General features: G+C 48.1%; 1 protein-coding gene across 1 annotated transcript in view; it reads right to left on the bottom strand.

Moving 5' to 3' along the window:
* The window catches only part of TTC7A (tetratricopeptide repeat domain 7A), a 129,874-nt gene that overhangs the window by 91,434 nt on the left and 18,377 nt on the right, over positions 1-20,063 (bottom strand). Inside the window, exons 2-3 of the mRNA XM_061168743.1 lie at positions 16,120-16,283; positions 10,400-10,568 (exon numbers count right to left, since the gene is read on the bottom strand). Coding sequence (XP_061024726.1) covers positions 10,400-10,568; positions 16,120-16,283 — 333 coding nt within the window. The remainder of the gene's footprint in view (positions 1-10,399; positions 10,569-16,119; positions 16,284-20,063) is intronic.

Here is a 20,063-nt window from a genome sequence, read left to right as displayed (position 1 = left end):
ATTACACACTTAAGATCTATGTACTGTGTAAAAATATATCTAAAAATAATAAATATATTCCTTTTTGAAAGGAAGCAATTATGATTCCAGAGAACTAATGAAGATCAAAGTAAAGGGGCTCCAGTCACTGAGGTAGTGGTCTGTGAAAAAACTTCTAACATACAGCAGACCAAAAAGCTTCCTGGAGCCGGCGACGGCTCTTCCTAGTGAGGCTCACAGTCCAGTCACCCAGCTCTGCCCATAAAAAGAGGCTTCTCTGTCCGCCTGCCAATGCAGGGGACACGGGTTCGAGCCCTGGTCCGGGAAGATCCCACGTGCCGCGGAGCAACTAAGCCCGTGCGCCACACCTACTGAGCCTGCGCTCTAGAGCCCACGAGCCACAATTACTGAAGCCCACGTGCCACAACTACTGAAGCCTGTGCGCCTAGAGCCTGTGCTCTGCAACAAGAGAAGCCACTGCAATGAGAAGCCCATGCACCGCAACGAAGAGTAGCAGCCAAAAATAAATAAATTTATAAAAAAAAAAAAGAGGTTTCTTTGCCTTATATTTGCTTTTTGAGTCATATGACGAGCCATTTTCCTGTCACAAACATCTGATGGGAAATCTACCGGGGATTCCAACCCTCGGGTTCCTTCATCTTCTGCCCTGTGTGTTTCTGCACAAGTGGCCAGACCACAACACTAGGTCCAAGATGGAGACGGGCTGCTTCTGAGCCCGCCCCCAAAGGATCCCAGTGGATCCCAGCCCTGTTGAGCGGGCAGGAAGCCAGAGGCGGCCAGGAAGCACGGGCACTGCCTCCTGATTCCCACTGGCAGAGGGGCCTTTATGTGAAAACACCCAGTCCTGAGAGCCAGGGGAGGTCCCCTTTCAAGAGGAGCGCTTGCTTTTTCATTAACTTTGAACTTCCGGTTTGGAGGCAAACTGACCCTGGCACAGCTCAACACCCAGGCTGGTCCGGGCCTCATCGGTCTCAGTGACTCATCACATCCCAAACAGCAGCCCTTCCAAGAAGCCCCGCCCTTGGAGCCCTGGGCCCTGGATGCGGAGATGGAGAGCATGATGCCTTCCCTGTAATGGAACTTTCCAGATGGGTGGACCCCCTCCCTCCTGCCTACCCAGCTGGTCCAAAAGCACAGGGCAACCGAGAGGCGTAGGCCCTGTGGGGGTGGAGGATGCGGGGGAGGAAGAAATGCAAGTCATTGCTTCAGCCTTCAGGGAGGAAGCCTCAAGGCCAGGTTGGGAAGAACCCTTATAAATCACACTCAAAAGTGGGCAACTGTGGGAATATAGAATTGTACAGCTGCTGTGGAAAACAGTCTGGCCATTCCTCAGAAGATTAAAAACAGAATTACCATATGATCCAACAACTCTACTTCTGGGTATATATGCAAAAGAATTGAAAAGAGGGTCTAGAAGAGATATGTGTACTACACCCATGATCATAGCAGCATTATTCACAGCAGCAAAAAGGTAGAAGCAACCCAAGCGTCCAATGATGGATGAATAGATAAAGAAAATGTAGGATAGGACTTCCCTCGTGGCACAGTGGTTAAGAATCCACCTGCCAATGCAGGGGACGTGGGTTCAATTCCCTGGTCTGGGAAGATCCCACATGCTGCGGAGCAACTAAGCCTGTGCGCCACAACTACTAAGCCTGTGCTCTAGAGCCCGCAAGCCGCAACTACTGAGCCCACGTGCCTAGAGCCTGTGCTCCACAACAAGAGAAGCCACCACAATGAGAAGCCTGCTCACCACAACGAAGAGTAGCCCCTGCTCACTGCAACTAGAGAAAGCCCGCGTGCAGCAACGAAGACCCAATGCAACCAAAAAAAAAAGAAGAAACCATTATTTAAAAAAAAAAATTGTAGTATATACACACAATGGAATATTATTCAGCCTTAAAAAAGAAGGAAATCCTGCCATATGCAACAACATGGATGAACCTTAAGGACATTATGCTAAGTGAAATAAACCAGTCACAAAAGACAAAGTCTGTATGATTCCACTTCTGTGAGGTACCTAGAGTAGTCAAACTCATAGAGACAGAAAATAGAATGGTGACTGCCAGGGGCTGGGGGAGGAGAATGGAAAACTGTTTACTGGGTGCAGAGTTTCAATTTTGCAAGATAAAGTGTTCTGGAGATTGGTTGCACAACAACATGAATGTACTTAACACTACTGAACTGTACACTTAAAAATTTTTAGGATAATAACTTTTGTTATGTGTATTTCACTGCAGCTAAAAAAATTCTTAATGGTTAAGATGTTAAATTTTACATTACATTTTACCAATTGAAAAAAAAAAAGCAGACAATTTGACTCCTTGTATCAAAGTTTCTGAAAAGTGTACACATTTCAATCCAGTAACTCTACTTCTAGAAATTTATCCTTAAAAAAATAATGTACACAAAAAATGCAAAAGTTGAGCTTCAAGGATATCCAGTGCAGTATTGTTTATAATGGCAAAAAAAAAAAAAAATGAGATTTAACCTACAGGTTCAATAACAGGAGACAAGTTTGCTAAACTACAATAGGTTCTTACAATGAAATGCTATAAAGCTACTTTATGTAGTGATGTAGATGTATACTAGAAACTATTTCGTAAAATATTAACTTTAAAAAACAAGCGTATAAAATATATGATTGTATGAACTTATTTTCATTTAAAACATAAAAACTTATAGGATAAAAGACTGGAAGGATATACCTCAAAATGTTTAGAGAGATCTTAGTCTCAGTTTCCCCAAGGACAAAATAAGATCACTAACAATGCCCACCTCATAGGGTAGCTGTGAAAATTAAATTAGATGGATCTTACAAAGAACAGAAAGTACGCTCTCAGAAAACGTTTCAAGTGATGCTCAAAATGACCTCTTATGTAGGGGTTTAGCCTTTCCCTAGAATGACAAATGAGAAATCTAATTCAGGGAGAAGATATTCCTTCCAACACCCCTCAGCTCAAAGTGCCAACTAGATCCAGGTCTTCTGGCTTCAACACCGTCCGTTCTCTCGGCCCAGACTCCATGCGTCTTTCCTTACCCTCGGTAACCCACCAGGGGTTCCCATATCTCAGGCTTCTGGCCAGCGCATGGGGGCCTGCCTTTCACATGTGTATCCAATGGCTGAATTATAGCTGTCTAACCTGGCAGGGATGGGCCCTAGTGTCGGTGCTGGTTTCTCAAATACACCCCTCAAAACCCTGTCCATACTCCATACCTCCACCGACTGCTCTCTGGGGTGACCTCCAATGATGGAGGAAAGGCCTGCCAGGAGAAGATGCAGGGAAAGCACTCCAACTCCCCATGGTCTCCCTCCATGAGTCCACTTAGCCTCCTGCCCTGTTTCGTATCTCGCAGCCCAGGCAGAACCTCAATGAAGGCTTGGTAAGCACACAATTAACACACCCAGCCTCCTTCCAAGACACCCTCGTCTGCTCACTCCTCTCCATCTGGAGGCCAGCCTCTCACTCCGTGTACCACAGGCTGGGGCCAGGGCAGCAGCACCAAAAGTGCTGACCTGCTTCCCCACAAGGCAGACGGCCCACGCCCCTCTGAGAAGGAAGCCAAAATAAACAGTTAATTCCTGCCATACCAGGACTAAAAAGAAACCCAAACCAATATCCCACCATGTCCTGCCCTAGGAGCAGCCTGGTGTTCTTTTAGTTTTGAAAGTTTTACTAAAGCCATAAAATCCCAGCTGAGAGCAGAGGAGCTGGGGGTTTCAGAGGCTGAAAGAACAGAAAAAAAGAAAAAAAAAAAATCTTGAGGGGTGAGGAGAAGAGAATTTGCAGATCATAATTCTCACAGCTGCCTAATGTTTTTTACATTTTTACTTTTCACAGCACCTTCACAATTTAGCATCTCACTGCCGTATTTTGGGTGAACCGGGGGCATTTTCCTTCATAGCCAGGCAGGTCTTCTATCGGTCAGCCAGCAGGCAAGCCTGCCCAGAGTGGCCTCGCTGGTGCTGGGCTGTGAACAAGGGGCAAAGGAGTTTGCTAGGCTGAAACACAGGGCAGCACTGGTTTTCAAGGGGCCCACAGACACAACAAGCCCCAAATTAGGCAGCAACGACTAGGTCTTTAGGGCTCAGGGCAGGACTCATGGCTGGAGAAATGGGGGGTCATTCCCCACATCATTACCACGTTGAGCGAGCGCCAGAGAAAGGGAAGCAACACAGGCCGGAGGAGAGAAGGAAGCCGTTTGCCACAGAACGGCCCTCTGAGAAGTGGACAAAGACCCTGGCGCTTTTGGGGGCTGAACTGGGTGAGGCTTGAGATGTCGAAAGAACAGTCCCTGAAGCATCCTGCACGTCCGTCATAGCTGGGGCTACCCCTTAGGACTCAAACCAACAGAAAAGAGGACGGTCTGTCACCTGGATCTACAATGGCTTTGCCTAGTCTAGGGCCCAGAGCGCTCCGCTCCAGATGGACCCAGACAGCGTGTTGACCAACAGGTGAGCTGATTTTACGGGAAACAGGCTGGGCCACACTTCGTGGTATGGCTACCTAAGGCCAAAGTTCTGGAACACCAGCAAAAGGGAGACCCTGAGCCTTCCTGCTGGGCTCTCAATGCCCCCTCATTTCCCAGTCCTCCCATGCACAACCTCTCTTAGCTCCAAAAGGGTATGACAACACCCCACTCCAAACAAGCCACCTCCATTTCCCAGGAGCCTCCCTCTGGATTTTTCCTTTACCTGGAAGGCACCTCTTCCACTCATCTGCAGCTGGTTCCTCCTAAAGTTCAGCCTCACCTCCCAGCTCACTGTGGGAAGGCCCCACAGTGAGCTGGGTCTCACTCACTTCCCTCTCTGGAACAGAGTGTGTCAGTCAAACAAGTACTCCCTGAGCATCAGGGACGAGCCCCAAAGCCAGAATCAGAGAGAGCCAAGTTCAAATCCTCACCTGGTCACTACTGGTGTAACCCGAGGAGAGTCAATTCTGCCTGAGCTCTGGGGTTCTGCCCTCCATACCTTTCACCTACTTTGGTAACAGCACCCTGATTTTCCTTCAAGGAACCATTCTTCCAACTCAGTCCACAAGATTCAAGTGGGGAAATCCCACCCCGGGCACCAAACCAGCCACCTAAATGCTGGTCACTGAAATTGGTTCCAGGGTGGGCATGAGACCAAACCAGGTCAATGAGAACCTTCCCCAAGGCATTCTCTCCTCCTGAGGTTGTGAGTTTAGGCTGCAGGACCACGTAAACCTGGAGCTGTTGAGAAAGACCACAACATGTGGAGTCCCTGGATCCAGCTATGTTTGATGCTATCTGCCCCCAACGACCTACTAGTTACATAGGCCCATACATCTTCAGTCCCTCCCCCTTTTGGTTGTTGCTTTTCCAGCTAGTTGGGGTTGCATTTTTGTCATTACAGCCGTAAGTCTGATTATACAGAAACCAATCCCTAGAAGCATGATGTCAGAGGAACAATTCCTGAAGTGCAGGACTGGCTGAGCTGAGGTCACGTATGGGAGTGAGGATTTTGCCATTTCTCAGCTAAGAAACTGGAATTCCAGATACAAGGCGGCAGCAATGCCAGTTGAAATGCAGCCTATTTTGTCTTGAGGCGAGACCTTGGGCCACGAAGGCTGGAGCTTTAGGATATCTAGTAGAACATTTCAGGGTAATTAGCCTGTGTTGGGGCCCACAGTAAGGCCTACAGAAAGGGGCAAGCTGCACTCCCGGCAGCCGTTTGGAATGACACAGCTTTGCAAACAGGCCCTTTTTGCCTGTGGACAAAAATAGAGACGGCTGAGAATCAAATCAGACAATCGGAGTTGGCAGTTCTCTGCTCCTGCTGAAGGTAATGCTGGAAGGGGCAAGAAAACCGGACCCCATCAGGAGCTAAGGCTGCGGCCCGGGAAAGGCCTGATTCCTCCAGGACCCCCCCAAAGAACCCTGCTGTGGGTCTAACCTTGCTAGAGTCCCCCATGTCCCAAAGGCCCACTTAGGGCCCCCTCTGGGCTACCCTCAGGGGCAGAATGACAGTGCCCAAAGGCATCATCCATCCTGGGCAGCCCCCAGGCTCTGCAGTAAGTGCCAGGAACCTACCTCTCCTTTCTCAGGGCTCCTGGACGTCCCATACCCTCCTCTGTCTGTGCGAATGCATCTCAGAGGTAACCCCTCTGGAGGGGTCCTCTGTCATAGGCAGGACTCAGGCTTGGGAGACAACCACTGGCCACCAGACCGAGCTCTGCTATTCACAGGCTGCACGATCGTGGGCAAGCCTCAGTTTCTCCATCCATACAGTGGGCATATAACAACTCCCTCCCATTCTACAGAGATCAACTGAAAGTTAACCCACCAGCCAACAAATATCAATACTTATTAAACAAGAGTTCCAGGGCAGTGTTTCTCAAACTGTAAGGTGCAAACACATCACCTGGGAATGCTGTTAAAATGTAAATTCTGATTCAATACGTCTGGTGAGGGGCCTGAGAGTCTACATTTCTAGACTCCTGGGTGGTGCACATGTGATAATCCTGCACCCTTACCACGTCCCTGCCCCCGACAATCATACGTTCAGGTTCCAGAGGGGAAGGGTCCACACCTCAAGTTTCTGGGTATACCATCGAAGTCAGGTACACCAGAGGAGCTTGGAAGACTGGGGAAGGAGGGACCAAATGGGGGATTGTGCTAGGCAGGGGAAGGGCCCTCAGCCCTGCCAGGGCTGGCAGGTGACTTGGGAGCAGCTGGCCACAGGACAGGCCAGACCCATTAACCTGGCAGCCAGGAGGAGCTAGAGGCAGGACCTGGGGAGAGGGAGTTCTTCCTCCAAAGCCAGAGGCCCCAACAGGGCCCAGCCCACCTCCCGGGGGCCAACATGAGGCCCTAAAATCCAGGCCTCCACTCCTGGCAGGACCAGGTCAGTCTGAGCCCAGCTGTGATGTTGGGGGACAGTTTGCTCAGACAGGGAAGTGAAGCTATTTTATTTTTCTATCTTAGTGAAAAATCTGTGGTGTTCATATTGTTTCTAAACAAACTTGACGTGGACAGTAACCTTCTTCCCCTTGGAGACGTTGGAGGGTCACATATCACCCACCTCCCCACCAAGCAATATATACATATGTGCATGTCATGTTTCTGCACTTCAAGCAAGAGAAACCCACGACTGCTTCAACTGCCCCCTTCTCTCAAGCTCCTGGGACAGTGTCTGAAGCCCTCCCTGGGAATCAGAAAGCATCTTCTGGTCTAATCCATGTCCCCTCGACTTCAGAGCAAGGCCACATCCTTGTGAGTGACCCGCCAGAGGACGCCCTGCCAAGTCCCTCTGCTCTGAAGGGGAAAGCAGGTGCACTGAGTATGTCTTTTGTGGGTGAAGAGACCCAGAGTCTGCTCTTGAGACACCCATACACACGCCCCCACTGAGCCTCCAGGCCTGGCTGCTCAGGCCCCTCCCACCATGACACACTGCCCCGCCCTCCTCCCGCCAACCAGGTGTGCCTGAGAGCTCAACTCCCTGCCCCACTGGAAGGTACCAAGTGGAACCATGGAGCAGAATACAGTGCAAGATGATAAATGAGCTGAGATGTAATGGCCTGGCCAGGCCGAGTGCTGGGGAGAAGGCTCCCACAGGAGGCCGCCTGGCATCTGACAGAGCCTGAAAAGAGGCAGCCTGGTGGCAGGGCATTCTGGTTCACACACAAACTGACATTTCACTTTCACCAGCCTCAGTTTTCTCATCTGTAACCTGAGAGTTGGCCTAGATCATTTCTATGTTTCCTTTCAGTCTAGAATTCTGAGCAGCACCATCAAGGGGTGTTTACAAGCTCTGGCTGCCTGGGTTCAAATCCTGGCTCTGCCAATTGCAGTGAAATCCACAAGAGTCCCTTCACCTCTCTACTCGTAACTCCTGGGCTGTAACATGGGAATGAAGAGAACACCTACTCGGGGAGGGGGGTTACTGTGTGGATTGAATGAGGGCATACCTGGCATGGAGTGTTTAATAAATATGTATTATTATTCTGTGAACTCTGTGGCATGCTGCTGCCACCATTCTTCTTATGGCCTGAATGTCTGTGTCCCCTCAAATTCATATGTTGTAGCTTTAACCCGAAATGTGATGGTATTTGGAGGTGGTGCCTTTGGAAGGTAATTAGGGTTAGATGAGGTCTTGAGGGTGGGGACTTCATGATGGGATTAGTGGCTTTATAAGAAGGCAAAGAGAGAGGGATCTCTCCATGAGCACCCATGGAGGAAAGGTCACGTGAGGACATAGCAAGAAGGCGGCCATCTGCAACCCAAGGAGAGAGCCCTCACCAGACACCAACACTGCTGGTACATGGATCTTGGATTTCCCAGCCTCTAGAACTGTGAGAAATAAATTCCTATTGTTTAAGCCATCCAGTCTATGATATTTTGTTATGGCAACCTAGCAGACTAAGACAAGCCCCATGCTCATAAATGAAGTCAGGACCAATGACCAGCCATCCCCATCCCCTACTCTCTGCATTGGGAGCCACACCAGTCCCGCCAAACCCAGGAAAATCAACACCATGCACACCCTGGAGGCCACGTGCACAGTCTCAAGCACACACAGGGTCAGATGAACCTCAGCATGCTGAGCAGCAGGGCGCAGGCATTGCGACAGGACAGGGAGGACGGGCAGAGAGGAGGCAAGCAAGTGGGAAGCCTAGTGCAGTCAGTGGGGGCGGGGAGCCAGTACAGCCCATGACTGAGCAGCCCACGCCAGGAACACCCAGCTCCTTACCTCCCCTGCAGCACCTGTGACCACCGGGCCTGTGTTCCCCCAAGAAGCTGGAGGCGTGCTGGAAAGAGTAGAGAGCAGGAGACAGGGAGCAGTAGGTACCGAGCCAGGTCTACAGGAAAAAGTGCCGGAAAGGAGCCCTAAGAAAGGGTGTTAGGTTCAGGAGTCCATGGCATAAGTGGTTTCCAAGAGGCCAGAAAGACCCAAATGCCAAAAGAAGATTACCCCCAAGACCAGCCTGTACTGGGGGCACAGAGCAGGGGATGAGAGAGCAAAGGGAGAAGACCCCACACACTGGACTGTCCCAGATGGGCACCTGCCTCCCACAGGCTGGCACCAGGTCTGTCTGGGGGAAGATCTCAGCAGATTTCCTGGGATTGTGTGAACAGTCTCTCAATGGGGAAAGGGACCCAGGGACCCACAGGTGGACAAACAGCTCTCAAGAAGCCCCATCGGCCATGGTTTAAGGAGGCTGTGCCCTGCACAGATGTCATAGTCAATCTCCCAGGACCCAAAGGACACAGAGGCGTGGGAGTGGGGACTCATAGTCCAAGGCCAATGTCAGAGAGTGGAGGTTCCAATCCTGGATCCACCACAAATCTCTGGGTAACTCCAGGTAAGGTACATCCCCTCTCTGAGCCTCAGTTTCCCTGTATATAAGATGGGAGAATGTCCCCATCTATAAGAGAAAAGAAGGTGACAAATACTTTACCAACACCAGACACCAAATCCCCACAGGGTCACATGTGTTTCTAGACTTTTCTCTGGGGGTTGGTTTGTGCTGGAATAAAGAGATGATCAAACATCCAAGATTCCTGGCAACAGTGTGGACAGAGGGGCTCCTGGGACCTCACTGCCACTAAGAGCCACCACTCAGGCTCTGTGATCCCAGGATTCAAGGATTCAGGGAAGAAGGAGCCTGAAGCACAAAGTCTGGGGGAGGGCTTTTACTGCCATGTAACACCTTCAGGGTCAGTTCAAGGGCACTCTTTCCCCAGGTGGGCATCCACAGCGCCCATGATGAAATTCCTACATCACTGACCCTGTGTGCCTGGCTCTCCACCACAGCATCACTCGCCCTGGGAACTGGCTCTGACCTGCCTATCACAGGATCCCAGCATTGCCTCCCTGGACCGCTCACTGCAGGTACCCAGCAAATACCTGAGGAGAGCCAGGCTGCTCTGCGCCATCGAGCACCTGATCTGTAGCCAACGCCAGTCACTAGTGCCACTCTAACGACGGGTGGCACGCTTTTAAAGCCTCTCACCCTGGTTACACAACTGATTCCTCTTTTTCATGGTAACCCTGTGAGGGCAGGTATTACGACCCTGTCTTTCAGGTAAATCCACTGAGGCCAAGAAAGGTGAAGAGCTATATGCCCAAGGGCACACAGTCAGGTGACTATTTGTCGACAGAGCCAGGGCAGGAACCTGAGTCTTCCGACCTGACATCCGGCCCGGCGCCTGCCATCAGCCGGCATGTGCTGATGTGGCTGGTTACCCTGGCATCCACCTGGCTGGTCAGTGCCTGGGCACTCCCGGGGGTTAAGTATCTTAAACGCTGCTCTGCAGGCCCACCCTCAACACAGCACTGCTGCCCTGCAGCTGCCACCCGCTCCCGGCACATGGGGGCCAGAGTGTAACGAGCTGCGCACAATGCTGGGGAGACCCGGCCGGTGCTCACACCTACCTTTGATGACAAAGGCCTCTGCCAGCAGCCGCATCTGATACAGGGGCTTATTCTCCATGGACATGTCATCAATCCCGGCCCGCGCGTACATGCTGATGGCATCTCGGTACGAGCCCTCCACGTAATGCAGCTTGCCCAGGATCAGCATGGCCTCACACATGTACTGCGGCTGAAAGGCCAAGGACCACGTCAGCAGGGTCCTGCCCCAGAGACCCCGGCCCCACCCCCACCGGGGACCTGAGAATGAACGCTCTCCTCACCGAGCCATGAGGGTTTGCCTACGATCCTGCTCAGAACTCCCCTCCTCTTCCAGGAAGCGTTCCCGACCCTCAAACACATGTGGGTAGCTCCCCTCTCTGCACACCTGCAGTCCGTGGCCTGCAGTCCATGGCCTATGTTGTGGCTCTTAGTGACATTCTTATACGAGTCCCTAATTGTTTCATGTGCGTGTACCTTATGCCCCCAACTAGACTGCGGGCAGCTTGCAGACTGGCCCTGACTCCTCTCTCCTGAAGCTCCCAGAAGCTTCGGCCCAAGGCTGGCACTCAGTTCAGGCACTTGTTCTTACCACAAGTGGGCAGTCAGGGGCCCAGCCAAGTTTTGCGGGGCCTAAAGCTTATATAACTGGGGGGCTCCTCTATATATGCATATATGTACAAATATATAACTAGGTGAAAGGCCTTGGAAAGAGTCCTGCAGGTGAGGCAGCTGAAGCCCACACTCAAAGCAGCAGAACCCCTGCGGGGAGACGGCCACAGCAGCAGCATGGACAGAAGACAGGGGGAGAGTGAAGGCCCATGAGGCCACTGCCCTCATCTTATCAGAATCAAGTGCCTGCATTCAAACTGGTTTTCTTTCCCCTACTTGATCAAGTGCTGCTTACGCCCAAATCTCCACCCCATACAAGGACTATTAGGGCCTCCCTCAGAGCCCAAGGACGTGTGGTCAGCCCTGCCTGAGAGTCCTGGCCTTGGACACAGGCCCAGAGCTCCCACCTTCTGAGGCCACTCCACCTCCATGTCTGTGCTCAGCCGACCCACCACCCTCTTGGCCAGGCTCTGGGTGCCACCCCTGCCACACAGCATCAATTCTGTCCACGGAGCTCCCAGGAGGTGCAGTGCTGGTCAGCACCCCGGCCTCTGTCACCAACAGGAAGGTGTTGCCCCTGATTCCCTGCAGGGAGACCAGAGTCTGGGGAACCTGTGACCCCAGGGGAGGCGTCCACCACTCCTCGCCATCTACTGCCCTCTCAGAAGCCAACGAAGAGAAATGGAACACGGCAAAGCCAAATTCTCCTTCCTCACTGGTCTTTGGTTTTTGGAAATACATGTTCTTCCTTTGCTCACACAAGCCCCCATCTAGAACAGTCTTCCCTTCCCCTCGGTCTATCCAGATCCTCCTCTATCCTTCGGAGCCTTGCTCAGGCCCACCTCCTCCTAGAAGCCTCCCTGACTACCAGAGAGCTCCCTTCTGCTGACCTCCTACAACGTCTCTACCAAGTGGACCCACTGGGCCCCTGCATGCCTGGCCTGTTGACTAGTGATTAACTCTCAAAGGCTGAATTTTTCAAGGGGATTTGCTAGTCTCCCCAAATAGGTTGCCTACACCCTGGGCCAGGGCCACAGATCACACACCCCCAGAGGCGTGTGGCCCACAGTCCCTCAAGCTGAGCAACAGCTCTGCCATCCCTGCTCCCCTGGTCTCAAGCCACAGGCACATTTCCTCCCTGCTCTGGCCTGGTTTTCCCTATTGCTGAGGGTGAGAAAATAACAGCCACCCCTCAACTCCCAGCACAGCAATGCCAAGAGCATTAATAGGGCAAAGTCCAGAAAACAGCTTTGAACTTTTCTTTAGAAAGGAGCTAGATAAACACAGGCCATGAGTAATTATTATTATTATCCTGTCCTACTATAAAGGGGGAAAAGGGCAGCTAAGCTCAGGACACGTTTCAGGGCAAGAAGACAGGGTGTAGCTCAGAGTGGTTCCTGGTGGATCAAAGACAGTTGACAACAGAGCTTCCACCAAGCTGGCAGAAAATTAAGGACAATGTGGTGAATGTTTCTAAAGCTAAAGTTATACTATTTAAAACGTTACCCTTAATTCTTAAGCACATCTGTCTTGTGTTTCAGTGTTGTTTTTTCTTTTACAGAGTGATGGTTATAGAAGATGGTATGGTTTTGTTGTTGTGTTTTGGGGCTTTTTTAATGTCCTTAATTGGCAGAGTGAAAAGTTGGCTACACTCAGCAGGACCCATGCCTCTGAATTTGAACCTGGCCTGTCAATCCAACAGTCAGGGAACCACAGAGCCCAGGCCCTGTGGAAGGATGCTATGCAGGAAGTCACTGGGTCTGGGGAATAGTCCCTCTGCTGGGAGGGTCAGGCGTGTCATCTAGTCTTTTTGTGCCTCATTGTCTCTGTCAATAAATAGGGAAGAATGACCTCATGTGGATACCCAGGTAAGAGGAAGAAGAGATGAGGAAATACTACACAGATGCAAAATGAGACCTGCAAAAGCAGGAGTGGCAACATCACCACCAACGTTAGCTCAGGTTTCTCAGTCATTATTTCATTTCTACTCCAGCACTACGGAGACAGCACCAGGAAATGGCAAACAGCATGAGAACTTGGGAGCAGAGGCAAATAGGCCTGCGTTCAAGACCTGCACTGTGGTCCTTGGCTAAGTGACTAACCTCTCCTAGGTCTCAGTTTCTTCATCTGGAAAATGGGGATAATAGTAAATACCATTGCAGAAGGTTACAGAGAGGCACCAGTGAGAGGGTGCAAAGCCTGGCACTCACTGCATAACAGAAGTTAGGACAAATGGCTCATTTTCACCAGCCTCCAAAGCACTGAGCTGTATAAGATCTCAGAGGTGACTAAGAGTAGAAAGTTCCAAACTACCCTGAGGAGGCGCCCCAGGACCCACGTCTCCTCCTCATCCCATCAGAGCTACTCGGGATGCAGGGGAATCCACCTGAGATTTCATCTGCTGCCAGGAAAGAGCATCCCCCCAGCCTGGCCTTTGGAGTAAGATAGAGAATCCCACAAACTATTTTTAATATTTTATTTTGCCTGATCAACAGCAAGTTTTTGGCCTTGGCTCGGAAAACAGTGAATTTCTCGATTTCATTGGTGCCTATATATGTCTTTGATTAATAAAGCATGGTAAATTTTTTTTTTTTAAACATCTTTATTGAAGTATAATTGCTTTACAATGGTGTGTTACTTTCTGCTTTATAACAAAGTGAATCAGTTATACATATACATATGTTCCCATATCTCTCCCCTCTTGCATCTCCCTCCCTCCCACCCTCCCTATCCCACCCCTATAGGTGGTCACAAAGCACAGAGCTGATCTCCCTGTGCTATGCGGCTGCTTCCCACTAGCTATCTATTTTACATTTGGTAGTGTATATATGTCCATGACACTCTCTCACCCTGTCATATCTCACCCCTCCCCCTCCCCATATCCTCAAGTCCATTCTCTAGGTAAATTTTTTTAATTAACTGCTAGCCATTTTTTAATTTTTAATTTTATTTTTTTGGTCACACAGCGCAGCTTGCGGGATCTCAGTTCCCTGACCAGGGATTGAACCCGGGCCACAGCAGTGAAAGCCCAGAATCCTAACCGCTAGGCCACCAGGGAACTCCCAAGCATGGTAAAATTTGTACTTAATAAATGTGATATGGTAGACAAAATAGTTTTCACAATAATACACGTGGATACCATTCAGTCAATACAAAGAATGAGGTACTGGCATGCAGAAAGCTTCAAGTGAAAGTTTTCAGTGCAAAAGAGCAACTTGACAAATATGAATCCTATGACTAATAAGAAAAGAAAGCTCCACGCATGTGTATGTGTGTTTGTTAACGCACAAAGAAAGCATATGGGATTCACACCAAATGGTGACCAGCGCTCAACTCTGGGGATGGAAGTGGGCATGGGGGTAGGGGTGGAAACAAGGATGTATTTATTATTCAAACTCTTCATTTATTTAGTGAATTTTTTTTACAATAAGCCTGAGTCATTTTTATTTTAAAAAGAATTTTTAAATATATAATAGAGTCTACTGGAAAGAAAAAAATTAAAACGGTCTTGGTGGGAAAAGCTTGAGACCCATCAATCAAGTCCAACCATTTTGATTGGCAGATGAGGAACTGGAGGGCCCAGGATATCAGGGGACAGGCTCAGGGTTAAGCAGTTATTTTAATCCGAGACAAAACCTCCCAGAGCTACAATAATCCCTGTCAAGGAGTCTAAATGCAGTTACCTTAAACTTCCAGTATAGTCTCCCCACACTGCTTACAGAAAACGCCCCCCACTTCTTGGCCTGCTGTTCCAGTCCCGCTCTCTCGCCCTAATGTCCCTTTACACCAATTACACACCAGTCCCTTACACTCTTGCTAACTGACATACTTTAAGGAAATTCTTCTAAGAGGAGCTCTTTGATTATACACTGCTTCTGTAGCTTGGAATGCCTTGTCTTATCTGTGTATGTCCACATCCTGACCTCCTTCAAGGTCCAGCCCCCAGATGGGTCCAATTCCAGCACTACCATAATCCTGAGGTGACTCCCCACCTCACCCCAGGGAGTGTCCCCCTCACACTTGCCTCCCCATGTACGCTACTCCTGTAGCATGTGTCACAGTACACCTTGAATAATTTTTTAATAGGACTATCTTCCCAGTAGCCTTGCAACCTCCCTGAGGGCAGGGTCCATGCTGGACTCATCTTTATTGCCCTCAAAGTACATAACACAATGCCTTGCACATAGTAGGTTCCAATAAAATATTTAAGTCAGGAAATATATTACTTTGGAACATCTCTTGAAAAATCATTTCCCCTTTGGGTCTCTAATGACACACCCATACTTCTATTATAGTTCAGGATACATGGTAATTGAGAACAATTTCAAACTTGAAAGTGCCTTAGAATCACCAAGAGAGCTTGTTAAAATGCAGGTTCTGAATCAGATTTTGCATTCTTAACCAGCTCCCAGATGATGCCCATACTGCGGGTGGGTGGACCATGCTTTGAGCAGTAAAGGTCTAAAGAAAGCTGTGACTATACTTCCCTATATACTGCCCCTCAGTGCCTTGCATATAGTAGTTGCTCAATAAATGCACGTGGACTCGAACTGGCTTGCCATGTTATGGAGTGCTTCCGTTGCTAGCCAACTCAGAATGTTTGCCTGTTTCCAACTAGATCATACATTCACTGAGGTTTTATTTCCCTGAGATCCTCAAAGAAGCCAAAGGACCAGGCACAAACCAGGTCAACCAAACGCTGTGTAATAGAAATATATAACTTCGGCCACAAGTGCAAGCCACAACTGTAATTTAGATTTTTCTAGTAAACACTTCTAGTCACATTAAAAAAGGTAAAAATAGGTAAAATTAATTTTAATAATACATTTTATTTAATATATTCTAAATATTATCATTTGAATATGTAATCAATATAAAGAATTGATGCTCTTTTGTATTCCGTGTTTTGTACTAAGTCTTCGAAATCCAGTGTGTGTTTCACACTCACAGCACAGGTCAGTTTGGACAAGCCATGTGGTTAGTGGCTACTGTACTGAACAGGGCAGGCCAACCCTTAAGGGACACTTGCTGCTCAGGTGACCAAATGACCCCAGGAGGTCCTCACAGCAGAGACAAGGCAGGAGAGAGGAGAGACAGCTCCAGGCTGGGTGGGTGGGGGGTCTACAACTTACCGGCAGCCTCCCGTGATTAAGGATACTGCTCAGATAGTTTCTGGCTTCATTCATCTTTGGCTCACTCTTCTCCAGCAGAGGGATAGAGTCTTTTACCTTGGCGTGGTTCTCCTTCAAACACTGCTCCAGGAGGGCCTCGGCCAGGAGCAATTGCCCAAAGCCATCTGGAAAACAGGGCAGGGATCAGAGTGGCTACGTGAGGACAGTAGTCCCCTGAACATGGCAGATGTGAAGACTGGTACACGTCCCTGTACCCATCCAACGACCCCCAACCTAGCATTTGAATGGCTTGGATCTGAGAAAATAAAGACATAGTTTCTATGCACTTAAACAGCCTTTAAAGAAAAAACACACATTCTACCACGGTCACAGCACAAACTGCCCCCTTGGGTTTATTTTCTGTAGTTCAGTGTTTGAGGAGGTGGAGTTCCCAGGACTTGGAACAAGCCCAGAATTTCAGAATTTAAAATGAGGGACAGAGATTGGTTCAAGATGGCGGAGTGGAAGGATGTGCGCTCACTCCCTCTTGCGAGAGCACCAGAATCACAACTAACTGCTGAATAATCATTGACAGGAGGATGCTGGAACTCACCAAAAAAGATGCCCCACATCAAAGGACAGCAGAGAAGCCACAATGAGATGGTAGAAGGGGTGCAATCACAATAAAATCAAATCCCATGGCTGCTGGGTGGGTGACTCACAAACTGGAAAACACTTATACCACAGAAGTCCACCCATTGGAGTGAAGGTTCTGAGCCCCACGTCAGGCTTCCCAACCTGGGGGTCCAGCAACGGGAGGAGGAATTCCCAGAAAATCAGACTTTGAAGGCTGGCAGGATTTGATTGCGGGACTTCGACAGGACTGGGGGAAAGGGAGACTCCACTTTTGGAGGGCACACACAAAGTAGTGTGCGCATCAGGACCCAGGAGAAGGAGCAGTGACCCTATAGGCGACTGAACCAGACCTACCTGCTAGTGTTGGAGGGTCTCCTGCAGATGCAGGGAGTGGCTGTGGCTCACCATGGGGACAAGAACACTGGCAGCAGAAGTTCTGGGAAGTACTCCTTGGTGAGAGCCCTCCCAGAGTCCACCATTAGCCCCACAAAAGAGCAGGTAGGCTGCAGTGCTGGGTCACCTCACGCCAAAAAACCAACAGAGGGCTTCCCTGGTGGCGCAGTGGTTGAGAATCTCCCTGCCAATGCAAGGGACACGGGTTCGAGCCCTGGTCTGGGAAGATCCCACGTGCCACGAAGCAGCTGGGCCCATGAGCCACAATTACTGAGCCTGCGCGTCTGGAGTCTGTGCTCCGCAGCAAGAGAGGCCACGATAGTGAGAGGCCCGCGCACCGCGATGAAGAGTGGCCCCCGCTTGCCACAACTAGAGAAAGCCCTTGCACAGAAACGAAGACCCAACACAGCCATAAATAAATAAATAAATACTTCTAAAAAATAAATAAATAAGAAATAAAACTTACCATTAAAAAAAAAAAAAAACCAACAGAGAGGGAACTCAGCCCCACCCATCAGCAGACAAGCGGATTAAAGTTTTACTGAGCTCTGCCCACCGGAGCAACACCCAGCTCTACCCACCACCAGTCTCTCCCATCAGGAAGGTTGCACAAGGCTCTTAGATAGCCTCATCCACCAGAGGGCAGACAACAGAAGCAAGAAGAACTAAAATCCTGCAGCCTGTGGAACGAAAACCACATTCACAGAAAGACAGACAAAATGAAAAGGCAGAGGACTATGTACCAGATGAAGGAACAAGATAAAACCCCAGAAAAACAACTGGATGAAGTTGAGATAGGCAACCTTCCAGAAAAAGAGTTCAAAATAATGACAGTGAAGATTATCCAGGACCTTGGAAAAAGAATGGAGGCAAAGATTGAGAAGATGCAAGAAATGTTTAACAAAGACCTAGAAGAATTAAAGAACAAACACCTAAAAGAATTAAAAAATGAACAGAGATGAACAATACAATAACTGAAAGGAAAAATACACTGGAAGGAATCAATAGCAGAGTAACTGAGGCAGAAGAACGGATAAGTGACCTGGAAGACGGAATGGTGGAATTCACTGCCATGGAACAGAAAAAAGAAAAAAGAATGAAAAGAAACGAAGACAGCCTAAGAGACCTCTGGGACAACATTAAACACAACAACATTCGCATTATAGGGGTCCCAGAAGAAGAGAGAGAGAAAGGACCCAAGAAAATATTTGAAGAGATTATAGTAGAAAACTTCCCTAACATGGGAAAGGAAATAGCCACCCAAGTCCAGGAAGTGCAGAGAGTCCCAGGCAAGATAAACCCAAGGAGAAACACGCCGAGACACATAGTAATCAAATTGACAAAAATTAAAGACAAAGAAAAATTATTAAAAGCAACAAGGGAAAAACGACAAATAACATACAAGGGAACTCCCATAAGGTTAACAGCTGATTTCTCAGCAGAAACTCTACAAGCCAGAAGGGAGTGGCACGATATATCTAAAGTGATGAAAGGGAAGAACCTACAACCAAGATTACTCTACCTGGCAAGGATCTCAATCAGATTTGATGGAGAAATCAAAACTTTTACAGACAAGCAAAAGCTAAGAAAATTCAGCACCACCAAAAAAGCTCTACAGCAAATGCTAAAGGAACTTCTCTAAGTGGGAAATGCAAGAGAAGAAAAGGACCTACAAAACAAACCCAAAACAATTTAAAAAATGGTAATAGTAACATACATATCGATAATTACCTTAAATGTGAATGGATTAAATGCTCCAACCAAAAGACACAGGGTCGCTGAATGGATACAAAAACAAGACCCATATATATGCTGTCTACAAGAGACCCACTTCAGACCTAGGGACACATACAGACTGAAAGTGAGGGGATGGAAAAAGACATTCCATGCAAATGGAAATCAAAAGAAAGTTGGAGTAGCAATACTCATATCAGATAAAATAGACTTTAAAATAAAGAACGTTACAAGAGACAAAGGACACTACATAATGATCAAGGGATCAATCCAAGAAGAAGATATAACAATTATAAATATATGTGCACCCAACACAGGAGCACCACAATACATAAGGCAAATGCTAACAGCTATAAAAGAGGAAATCGACAGTAACACAATAATAGTGGGGGACTTTAACATCTCCCTTACACCAACTGACAGATCATCCAGACAGAAAATTACTAAGGAAACACAAGCTTTAAATGACACAATAGACCAGATAGATTTAATTGATATTTATAGGACATTCCATCCGAAAACAGCAGATTACACTTTCTTCTCAAGTGCACACAGAACATTCTCCAGGATAGATCACATCTTGGGTCACAAATCAAGCCTCAGTAAATTCAAGAAAATTGAAATCATATCAAGCATCTTTTCTGACCACCATGCTATGAGATTAGAACTCAATTAAGGGGAAAAAAACGTAAAAAACACAAACACAGGGAGGCTAAACAATATGTTATTAAATAACCAAGAGATCACTGAAGAAATCAGAGGAAATCAAAAAATACCTAGAGACAAATGACTATGAAAACACAACGATCCAAAACCTATGGGATGCAGCAAAAGCAGTTTTAAGTGGGAAGTTTATAGCAATACAATCCTACCTCAAGAAACAAGAAAAATCTCAAATAAACAATCTAACCTTACACCTAAAGGAACTAGAGAAAGAAGAACAAACAAAACCCAAAGTTAGTAGAAGGAAAGAAATCATAAAGATCAGAGCAGAAAGAAATGAAATAGAAACAAAGAAAACAATAACAAAGATCAATAAAACTAAAAGCTGGTTCTTGGAGAAGATAAACAAAATTGATAAACCTTTAGCCAGACTCATCAAGAAAAAGAGGGAGAGGACTCAAATCAATAAAATTAGAAATGAAAAAGGAGAAGTTACAACAGACACTGCAGAAATAAAAAGCATCCTAAGAGACTACTAC

The sequence above is a fragment of the Eubalaena glacialis genome, chromosome 14, assembly GCF_028564815.1.
Source record: "Eubalaena glacialis isolate mEubGla1 chromosome 14, mEubGla1.1.hap2.+ XY, whole genome shotgun sequence".
Taxonomy (NCBI): domain Eukaryota; kingdom Metazoa; phylum Chordata; class Mammalia; order Artiodactyla; family Balaenidae; genus Eubalaena; species Eubalaena glacialis.
The sequence above is the reverse complement of the archived record's forward strand: the minus strand, read 5'-3'. Positions and strand labels throughout refer to the sequence as shown.